The sequence below is a fragment of the Mus pahari genome, chromosome 10 (genome assembly GCF_900095145.1).
Source record: "Mus pahari chromosome 10, PAHARI_EIJ_v1.1, whole genome shotgun sequence".
Taxonomy (NCBI): domain Eukaryota; kingdom Metazoa; phylum Chordata; class Mammalia; order Rodentia; family Muridae; genus Mus; species Mus pahari.
The window spans coordinates 41,088,861-41,099,398 of NC_034599.1; the positions used below are offsets into that span (position 1 = coordinate 41,088,861).

At 52.5% G+C, this 10,538-nt stretch overlaps 1 protein-coding gene across 6 annotated transcripts in view; it reads right to left on the reverse strand.

Moving 5' to 3' along the window:
* Window positions 1-9,663, reverse strand: part of Sidt2 (SID1 transmembrane family member 2) — an 18,116-nt gene extending 8,453 nt beyond the window's left edge. Inside the window, exons 1-15 of one of the 6 annotated variants that reach the window (XM_029543074.1) lie at window positions 9,130-9,663; window positions 7,566-7,687; window positions 7,190-7,354; window positions 7,055-7,100; window positions 6,388-6,489; window positions 6,197-6,280; window positions 4,663-4,762; window positions 4,368-4,433; window positions 2,845-2,938; window positions 2,464-2,516; window positions 2,256-2,324; window positions 1,593-1,664; window positions 1,354-1,425; window positions 1,114-1,176; window positions 218-336 (exon numbers count right to left, since the gene is read on the reverse strand). In XM_029543074.1, coding sequence (XP_029398934.1) covers window positions 218-336; window positions 1,114-1,176; window positions 1,354-1,425; window positions 1,593-1,664; window positions 2,256-2,324; window positions 2,464-2,516; window positions 2,845-2,938; window positions 4,368-4,433; window positions 4,663-4,762; window positions 6,197-6,280; window positions 6,388-6,489; window positions 7,055-7,100; window positions 7,190-7,354; window positions 7,566-7,687; window positions 9,130-9,312 — 1,410 coding nt within the window. In that variant the 5' untranslated portion in view covers window positions 9,313-9,663. Of the gene's footprint in view, window positions 1-217; window positions 337-1,113; window positions 1,177-1,353; window positions 1,426-1,592; window positions 1,665-2,149; window positions 2,162-2,255; window positions 2,325-2,463; window positions 2,517-2,844; window positions 2,939-4,367; window positions 4,434-4,662; window positions 4,763-6,196; window positions 6,281-6,387; window positions 6,490-7,054; window positions 7,101-7,189; window positions 7,355-7,565; window positions 7,688-9,129 lie in introns of all 6 variants that reach the window. The other 5 variants (XM_029543071.1, XM_021206083.2, XM_029543073.1 and 2 more) reach the window with 5 other exon arrangements.
* Window positions 9,664-10,538: the final 875 nt, after the last annotated feature.

Here is a 10,538-nt window from a genome sequence, read left to right on the forward strand (position 1 = left end):
CCCTTCCTGCACACAGAGACCCTTCCTGCACACAGAGTCCCTTCCTGCACACAGAGTCCCTTCCTGCACACAGAGTCCCTTCCTGCACACAGAGTCCCTTCCTGCACACAGAGTCCCTTCCTGGACACAGAGACCCTTCCTGCACACAGAGTCCCTTCCTGCACACAGAGTCCCTTCCCCCAGATCCGTCTGGGCAGGGCAGGGCGCTATGTCTCACCTTGGTTCGGATGACGTTTTTGTCTGAGTCGATGTCAGTCAGTGTGTCATAATCATCCTCTTCCACAGAGCTCATGGAGTCCAGTCGTGGCCGAGGACCCACTGCATCAAAGGAGCGGTCTAGGTGTGACAGAGGAAAGGGGCTTGGAACAACAGGACCTAACACTGGGTCTGCCCCCACCCATCAGAAGCAATGTCGAAATTACTCAACAATGGGGAAGAGGCAAACTGTGGGCCAGAGCTCAGAGCAGTAGGGCAGGTGGCCCAGGTGCTGGCAGGAAACATACTCCTAACTCAGCAGGAAGTGGTGGGGAGCTCTGCCGGACTGTGGAGCATGAGGACTGTGGAGCACGAGTGACTCGAGCCCTGCTCCACTCCTGGCTCTGATCCCTGAGCTAGGCCTTCCAGGCCAGGACACTGAGTGAACCACACACACACACACACACACACACACTAACAGGATTGAACTTGGCCAGTCATGCAGATTAGAGGTGCCCAGTCCTGTTGGGTTCTGAGAAGACATGCCACGGCCACCCCTGAGCTAGAACCCTAGTGCATAGACAAGGGCTCTAGGAAAAACACCTATGCCCTACCTCCTGACGCTCCCTCCTGTCACCTCACCTGGCCACAGCCCCTAGGTGACACCCAGACCCAGGATCCCTTGGCCAGCACACCAGGGAGGGAGGATACTGACAAGAGGACACTGAGGTGGGACACTGAGGTGGCCAGTGGCTATCTTTCTCAGAAGACCACGCACGGGCTGGCACAGATGGCACTTGCTAGGATAGCCATGCACTAAGCAGCATCTTTCTGGTCCCAGAGGCGGCCAGGTCCATGGACCGACCATCCTGGCAGGAATTGATTGGCAGGGCAGCCCTACCCCCTCCCCACATCTACCCATGGCAATGCACAGCTGCCGCATCTGGCCAGAGGGAAGGCGCCGCTTGAACTGGTCGTGCCCTTGAAAGGAAAGGGAAAGTTACAGGGGAACCGAGTCCATGGAGCAGAGAGGGAGACGGGGCAGAAGAGCAGCCCTTCCCTGGTTCCAGCAAATGGCAGAGAGGCAACCGCCCACCAGGAAACTCCACCTAGTCAACAGCAGCCCTAACGAGCAGCCCCCCTGCCTGGCCCACTCACCCTGGTAACTGTAGGAGAGGTCCCCTGAACCTGTGCTTTCAGCCAACCCGTCAGTGGATCCGGAACCATTTTCTGCAGGCAGGAATGGGTGGTGAGGCAGGAAGGAGCGACCTCAGGACAAGAGACTTTAGATCTGCTCCTAAGGACTTCGGAGCGGCTGCAAGGGCACAGCCATCAGGAGTGGCGGCACAGGGCGCTGTGGCGGGGCATGGGCAAACACAGTCCTGACTGAAACGTACCAAAGGAGCCATAGTTGTAACCCTCGTAAGGGGCACTGCCAGGAAATGAATCAGCCAAGACCCGAGCGTGACCTGCAATGAGAAGGCTTGTGAGCCAGGGGAAGGGGGAAAAAGAACCTGGGAAAGACAGCCAGAGGAGCCATGCCAGCAGTAAGAGAAACACAGATCCCAAATCCACTGAACCCTCACAATTACGTCACTCCAAGCAAGTGTGCCACCCTGTGTCCTCTTAGAAGAAGGGACAACCAGACATGATGGTTCATGCTTGTAACCCTAGCACTCTTGCCTGGCTAAGACAGGAAGGCTGCTATACGTTTAGGCCAGCCTGGGCTACATATTCAGTTTCAGACTACTCTGGGCTAGGAATGAAATCTTGTCTAAAATGTTTAAAAAAAAAAAAAAAAAAAAAGCCATGGAAAGAGGATGATCAAGGAACTAACACATCTAAGCCATCAAGGAAGATGGTGTCTGTGCCCAGGTCCCTCCCTAGGAAGCGCCTGTGCTTCAGGTTCCTCCCCTAGACAGCAGCTCCTCTGCCCACAGCACCTGGAGCTTACCAAGGAGAGAAGCTGAGAGAGAGGTCCAAGCAGGAGGGAGGGCAGAGAGAAGTGATGGAAGAGAGAGAGAGAGAGAGAGAGAGAGAGAGAATTGGAGGTTAACAACCTGAGGCTGAGCCGCACTGTCTGAGACATAGGGCAGTTTCCTGATGTCTATGGAGGGGTGAGCCAAGGCCTGGTTCCAGTTGTGAAATGTTACTCCTAGGCCGAACATAAAGAAGCCACCAACCCACCCTCCTCTGACCATTCCCCTACCCATCCCTGCTCCCATCTCCCCACAACAGATCCAGCCAACCCCTGTCCCCTGGAGATACCACTTTCTGGGCAGGCTCGGTCTATGGCCACCAGCAAGGTCTTCTTCCTTTGCCTGCAGGAATTCAGAGGACAACTGAAGCAGGATGAGGACTCACCCTAGGCCAGACTGGCCTTCCTTCTATCCTCTCTACCCACCCTGATCCTGAGTTCCTCCCACACCAGGAATAACAGGGTGTTCCCAGCTTGGGGAGGAGCAATGACATGAGCCTGTTTTACAAAGAAATGGTTCATGGATCACAGATCCCAACAAGTTCCTGTCTTGTAGTACCTTGAGACAAGAACAAGATCACCCTGGGCCAGGTAGGATCCCACTGCTCTCTCTCCCATGCCCTCAGCCCAACACCCCCAGAGCAGGGAACAGCCCAGCAGTTCTGCCTCACCTCCAGTTCTCCCAACAGGCCAGCAGCACAGTCAGCAGGTAGAAGGACAGGAATATGCCCAGGCAAAAGAGCATCCCACCAACGTAGGCCTCAGCTACAGGGAGGGGAACAAGGCGAATGTGTCAGGGATACAGCAGCCCTCTCCACACAGCCTCGGGATGCCTAGGGACCTCTGACATCTGGCACCTCCTCTCCTGAAGGCAATGCCCAGCCAGTATGAACATTTGGCTACGAGTCAACACACCATACTCTGGCACGAGCCTACCTGCTCATGGTGTTCCTTAAGGCTTTGTCTCCTACTTGTAGTCAACTCCATGTGGACCTAAGCTTTAAACTACAGCTCAGAGATGGTGGCCTCGACAGCCACACAGTGACCTGGCCTTTGCTCACCCCAGTTCTCTGTACCCTACACAGCCCTCCTGGCCCCCTCCGTCCTAAGAGCTGCACTGTTAGCACACACCAGGGCTCATAAGTACTGAGTCCCCTTTCTAGTACAACCCCTAATATGGCTCTTTTGTTTTAAATTAACTGATTGGCTTAGTGTGAGTTGGGTTTATAATCACATGTTTAAGATGCATTTATTTGTATTTTATGTGAGTACTCTGCGCGCATGTTTATTTTATGTTTGAGCGCTCTGCCTGCATGTATGTATGTATGTATATCACCCACAGGAGCCTGTGGAAGGCAAAGGATCAGATCCCTTGGAAGCAGAGTTACAGGTGACTTGTGAGCTGCCACATGGGGGCTGTGGAATAATACTTGGATCCTCTGGAAAATCACCCAGTGTTCTTAGTGTTCTTAACAGCCGAGCCATTTCTCCAGTCCTAGTTACTTTTTACTGTTACTTTTTTTTTTTTTTGAGACAAGGTCTCATATTCAAACTAGCTTTGACCTCATGATATAAGGAAGAGTGAGCCTGGGCTACTGATCTTGTCTTTCCCTCCCAACGCTGGGATTAAAGAAGGTGTGCCACCATGCCCAGCTCCTTAGAGTCCACAGTTTAGAAAAGTATCCATTGAAAAATTTAGAGGCAGAGGCAGGTGGATTTCTGAGTTCGAGGCCAGCCTGGTCTACAGAGTGAGTTCCAGGACAGCCAGGGCTATACAGAGAAACCCTGTCTTGAAAAACCAAAAAACCAAAAAACCAAAAAAAAAAAAAAGAAGAAGAAGAAAAATTTAATAGACATTGCTCAGCACCGACTCTGGGCTAAGCCTCACAACCAAATGTATCCAATGGGATAGAGTTTACTATTTCTGTCGCAGAGACAGAGGACAGAGATTCCTCTGCTAAGAGGCAGGGTGTGACTGAGAACTTGCTCGTCAGTTTGGCCATGGACCCTGTCCCATACGACACAGGGAGCCACCTTCTGCATCTCTCTGGTTGGAGGCCTGCTTGCCGGTGTCCCAGTGCCTGCTGGGTAGGAGTGTCCTCGCCACTCGTCCCATTCCGAGAACAGCTGCTTTCTTGGGTCTGAGGGAAGCCTGAGGGGTCTTTTCCCATCACACTCAGGTGCCCACACTTACATGTGACAGCCTGAGAGACCAGCACTGACAGGGTTTTCTGACGGTGCCCTTGATCCACTGGTTCATCTGGAAGTAAAATGTCAAAGTGGAAAAGAAGTCATTGCTGGGAGTTGAGCTAGGGCTGATGGAACCAGGCCTTGGTGAGTCTAGGACCCCAGTCTTGTGTCTCAATGGATCTACCAACAGCCACATGGTCCTGGGACGCCATTGAGCCTGATCGATCCCAGACCAGTACATGAAACATACCTTCCAAAACAAGAGAAAAGAAAAAACAAAACAAAAAAAAGAAACATACCTTCCACAAAAGGGTAGAAGGGCAAGGACCCTCCGCAGGCCTGGTCCTCAGTCTTCACCACCACCACCACGTAAAAGCTGTTGCTGGGGAAGTCTTTCCGCTGCGGGGGGGGGGGGGGGGAAGAAGAGGAGGAGGAAGAAGAGGAAGAGGAGGAAGATGCTGGTCAACATCACTGTTGCCATCTTTTTCTGAATGTGAACTTTGGACCAGAAGCTACAGACTTCTTTCCAGATATAGTTTTACCCAAGCCTTGCATAGATCCCTTGCCTCACACTTCTGTGATGCTGATGATCTAATACACAGCCTCTCAACTGCCAGGCAGGTAGCTGCACCCACGGGAGAGGAGCTGCCATTATCTTGGTCAAACGGGCCTTGAGAAGTTAGGGTTAGGGCCCAAACCCATACCAATGCTACAGCCTGGTGAACAAATGAGCTCGTATGCGGTCCACGCAGCTTGTCCTGGACACCAGCCAGAGACTCGGCCCTACTCACATATACCAGAGAACACAGGAGCAGGATGGGGGGGGGATGGGGGGGTGAAAGATCAAGCAACAGTAAAAGGTCTCTGAACTCCCGACAACCGAAAAATCATTCAAAATCAAATGCGCACTGCATCCAAGGTGCTTCTAAAAGCACTCAGCCATGTTGTTATCAGGGGCATCACCTCAGGCCTGAACACACACATGTTCTTTGTACCATGTGCGCCATCAGAGCACACGATGCCAAGGAACACTGTCTGAAACTCAGCTTGGATGCTAGGGTGCTGCACACGCTGAAACGCAGAGTGTTTACTGCACACCCCAAGTGTTCTGCCCTCACAGAAACCTTCAGTAATGGGAAAGCCCTGGTGTTTTCCTACCGCCCTATCTCAAGCGCATGAGGATGAAATCAATGCACTTGGTCTTCCTGGGTTGTGTTAGGCAAGGGGGTCTGGTTCAAATAATTGTTCCAAGTTTCCAAAGGATGCAATGAGATTTGATTTGGGATTACGACAAGATTCTTAACAATTTTCTGTTTTAAAAATATACAACGCCTCACAAATTTGCACGCCATCTCTGCACAGGGGCCATGCTAATGGTCTATAACCATTCTGACTTCACTATCTGTGTTGCTGAAGAGAGAACTCAACAGTTTCTAAAATGGCCCTAAATGTGTTTCTGCCATGTGGTACCATACGTTGATGCAAAGTAGCACCCTCAACACTGATAATTATAAAACAAAAATATGGTTTCGGAGTAAATCTCTGCTGCTCTCTTGTAGCATAGCTGGCCTGTACCTCCATGTTATATCTGAGTAAAATCCTTTGCTGATTTAAAAAAAACAAAAAACAAAAAACAAAAAACAAAAAACAAAAACAAAATTAAGAGCCAGTGACATGGTTCAGTGGAGAAAAGTTTCTCAGGCATGACAGGGTCACAGTGGAAAAACTTTAAGAATCGTAAGGCAGGGATGGGGACAAAGACAGGGTGTGGAAAGGCATCTACTTCAACAGCCAGCCCCATCCATCCCTCAGAAGGGCACATGCATTTCCTACCTGCACAGTGATGGCTGCCTTCTTAGTCATTGTCTGGTACATGCCGATGAAGGCTACATTGTTGTCCAGATCATAGACAGGACACTGCAGAGGAAGGAAGGAAGTGGCAGATGGATGGGGAACTGGGCCCTGTCCCCTTTGCTAATGTCCCAACTACTTGCTGGTGGAGGATAAAATGACAGACAGCTTACCAGGACATCTTGGATGGAGATGACTGAGCAGGGGAAGGCCTTCTTGGAGGTCACCTTGACAATTACAGAGTCCACACCATCAGGAAACTCGTATTTGAAGTACTGGGAACATAGGGAGGGAGAGTGTCATCTCAGAGCGTGCTCTCTCTGCCCCTCCGAGGGGATCTGTCTCCTCCAAGGAAGGTTTCAGAATCTTCTTGGCTCAGACAATGAAGCTACGTGGGGAGAAGAGCCTTGACCATGAACATCCAGTCCTGCATATCCCTGAGCACCGATGTCCTGCGTGACAGCTGGGCACACAGGACAGTGCTTGAGAGGCAGAGTAGGGAAGTCAGCAAGCAGACCCTGTCACTACACTGTCCCTGCCTGTCTATCCACACAGGAGCTCCAAGAGTCCCACCCTAGAGACAGAATTAATTGCTAGTCCCAGCAATTCCATACCTCCTCCTGCCCTCATGTCCACATCTCCCCCCAAGTTTCCTTTCTGTTGTTGTTGCTATCTTGAGACAAGGTTTCTCTGTGTAGCCCTGGTGACTTAGAACTCACTATGTAGACTAAGCTGGCTTTGAACTCAGAAATCCACCTACCTCTACCTCCCAAATGCTAGGATTAAAGGCGTGTGCGACCACGCCAGGCTGAGGAACCCCATTTTGATAAGGGACTTTACCTGGGGCTGGGCTGCAGTGGTATTGAAGGTAAACAGCTCTCCCGTCCTACAGGGAAGAGAAGAACCCCGCAATCACTCTTAGCACTTGGGAAGAAGGCAGGGGCCATAAGGTACCCTCTCTCTTCCCCTCAATACCTGAGCACAAAATTGTCCACGCGGTTGACTCGGAGCTGGTAAGTGGTATTGACGGGTGACAGGGTAGACACGTCCACATAGAAGAACTGGATCTCAGACTCATTCTTGGCGAGGGGCTGGCACAGAGTCCGTTCAACCTTTTGGTAGAGGTACTTACGCTGATATCTATGGTCCAAGACAGAGGGAGTGTGACTAGCCCCGGCCAGCCTGAGTTCTTCCTATCAGGTCCCCATATCCCCCACTCCCTGGACTGACAAAGTTACCCTCCTGCCACTGGGCTCAGGGAGAAGGGAGAAGAAACAAAGAGGTTCCCCGGGTGAGGGTCCCTGAAAACCTGGCAAGACTGCCCCTCCCTACATCCCCAGGTCTTACTCACAGTCCTCGAAGGATTAGGGGCACCTGGAAGGACACAACAGCCTCCTTCTGGCGGACCACAAACAGCAAAGGCGCCCCTTTCTGCTTGTTCAGGACATTCACAGACACTCGCACACCCTCGGTCTGCAGAGACAAAGGCATCATCTTTCAAACCCAGTCCTCTGTTCCTCAAACACATGACTCTACAGACTGCAGGCTGAGTTCTGCCCTGTGCTGTCCATCCTGGCAAGCCAGGACACTGTCTGTGCTTCTCCTTGTGAGGGAATAGGCCGAGTTTCTAGAAGGGACTGACACTGTCTGGTCTGAGACTTGAAGAAGCTTGCTCTTGGAAGACAAGGGTATGAGCAGATCATGGGCAACAACAAGGATATGCATCGGAGACCTTAGAAGGTTCCAGGAGAGTCCACATGTACACACATGTCTACACATGTTCCTGTGCATGCACTGACACGGGAGAGCAAAAAGTGCCCTCAATCTTCTTCCTCGTGAACTAGGAAAGCAGCAAGAAGCTCCGGTTCCACTGCTACTCTGGAGGCCAGCGCCCTGCAGGGAGGAGTGTAGGGAACTGTGTCGAAATACAAGTTGTCTCTCTAGTTCTGACCATGGGCCAAGCTCTGAAGTGACTTTCCATCTGAACCTCGATTCACCCCCTCTAAGGAAAAAATAAATAACCTACCCTCTGCTGTAGACAAAGCTACACGGGCCAGTAGGTGTTTAAAAGTGAAGAAATCACAACTGCAGACAACTAGTTACTAGGCTGCTGCTGAAACCAAATCTAGGGGTAACATTTCCCTGAGGGGTAGGTGCCACTTCTGGGATGATCCTGGATATGGGACTCAAAGGGGGTAGATCAGACTTCAAGGAAATGGATCCTGATGGTAGATGGTGGCCTACCAGACACCAAACTCCTCTCCCTACTCCCCAAAGAAAGCCTCAGGTGCTTGCTCAACTCCAGTGCTTCCCAGTCAATCCAGATCGGGCCTTGGAGAAAGAGCAAAAGAGCTAGGCAGGAGGGCACACAGCCAGGCAGCCAGAATCTCCCAGGCTGTGCTCTGCCTGGGCCCAGCTCCACCAGCCTTCTACTCTCACTACTGGGGAGAAATGAGTAAGAAGTCGGGAGATAGTTCTGTCTTGGAAACAAACTCCCTTTTCTCTTGCCACTCAGCCTTCGAGGGCCTTATCTTGTCACCTTCAACTTACAAGGCCAGCTGGCTTTCTGAGGCAAGGAGGTCGGTCTCCTTCACCTCCCTGTGATTGAGCTCTTTCAATTCTAAGTTGGCCCCATCTGGAGTTGTCTGAGGCTCGCAAGGCTGGGAGCCTGTTTTCCCCTCACCCCGACCTCACAGACTGAGAGCCAGGTCACAGAGCAGACCAGACCGGTCCTGATCACAGCTGGTGGCAGGGAACTTCCCAAGCTGCCCCAGCTGGAGCTGCCCGGGAATGCTGGTGGAAACCAGGTCTTGGCAAGGGGAGGGCAGCTCAAAGGCTGGCGGATAGGGCAGGGGCAGCATCGAGTCCAGGCCGGGCGCCCACCCGCTCGGCCGCCCGTGGGGTCCCGCGCTCACCCGGTTGCGGGTCACGGTGTGGTTGAAGGTGTAGATGTTGACCAGCTCGCTGTTGACGTCGTCCGCGTAGGTGCGCTCAAACTCCGCGTCTTTCTGCGAGACGTTCTTGGGCCCCAGGGCTCCCAGGTGGCTCTCGACGGCGGCCACCAGGAGCACGCACAAGGGCAGATGCCAGGCGATCATGGCCCGGGACGACGGGGACTGGCGACGGGACAGCGACCGGGCGCGTTGCGGCTGCCGCAGCAGCTTCCAGCATCTCACCGGGACCAGAACTTTAACCCCGGCCTCAGATAGGACGCGTCCCCTCCCTGGAGCCGCTCCTGAGCCTCGCGCGGATCCCGGCTCGCGAGGGCGGCACCGCGACCCGCAACCCCAGCCGGGCCCAGCCCGGTTGGAGATCCGGCGTCCGCTCGCGCCCGGAGAGCGGAGGCGGCGGTGGCCCTGGCCCGATGGCTTCCCGGACGCGGGCCCTTTAAGGGCGGCGGACGCGGCGCAGAACTCGGAGCCACCAGGCGCAGCGCCGCGGTAAACAGCGGGCTGCGCTCGCCCGCTTACGTCATGGGAAACCGACGCGGATTTAAAGGGCCAGACCTCCTCTACTTCCCACGCAACCGTCGCAGCCTCCTTCCTTCGCCGTCCTGTGAGCGTCTGGAGTGGGTTTTTCACGAAGGATCACTAAGTATTGGATTCTTGCTTTTGTGGTCCGCGTCTTATGGCGTTTTGAGACGAGGACTCACATAATTCAGGCTGGTCTGGAACTGGTCGTGTAAGTTTGGAGTCTTGAACTCCTGATCCTCCTCCCACCTCTACTGCTTGGTGTTGGCATTACTGGCAAGATTCACAGTGCCCAGTAAGCGCAGGGTCTTGTTGACAGATGATCTCTTTACTCAGACAGGAATTGTTTTCCTAAATCATTACCCCAGCATCATTCTTTTTCCCTCATTGGCTCATAAAAACCTAAGAAGCGCCTGCCCACTGAGAGCGGCCGCTCTCCTCTCACAGTAGAGGGGATAACCAACCGGGACCAGGACACCATAGCCAGGATGCCTTCCATCCTGTGAGCTCTGTCCCTACTCTGCAGAAACTGCTTTGTTTGTTTGAACAAAGCCCACGGAAAGATTCTGACTTTTCGTTGTCAACTGGCAAAACTTTTCTGAGGAACTATTTTGGCTAAGGCTTAAAAGAGCTCTATACCCTTCAACCCAGTCATTCCACTCAAGGGACTGTGTCCTACGAAGAAGAAATACAAATAAAATATGGGGGCAGCAATCTGCATCCCTGTGATCTTGAGAAAGCTCAAAGGAAACTGCCTGTTCACAGTTAAGGAAGAGGTGGTCAGAGACACTACTATGAAGTTAACCAGATAGATTCTTTTTTTTTTTTTTTTTTTTTTTTTTGGTTTTTTCGTA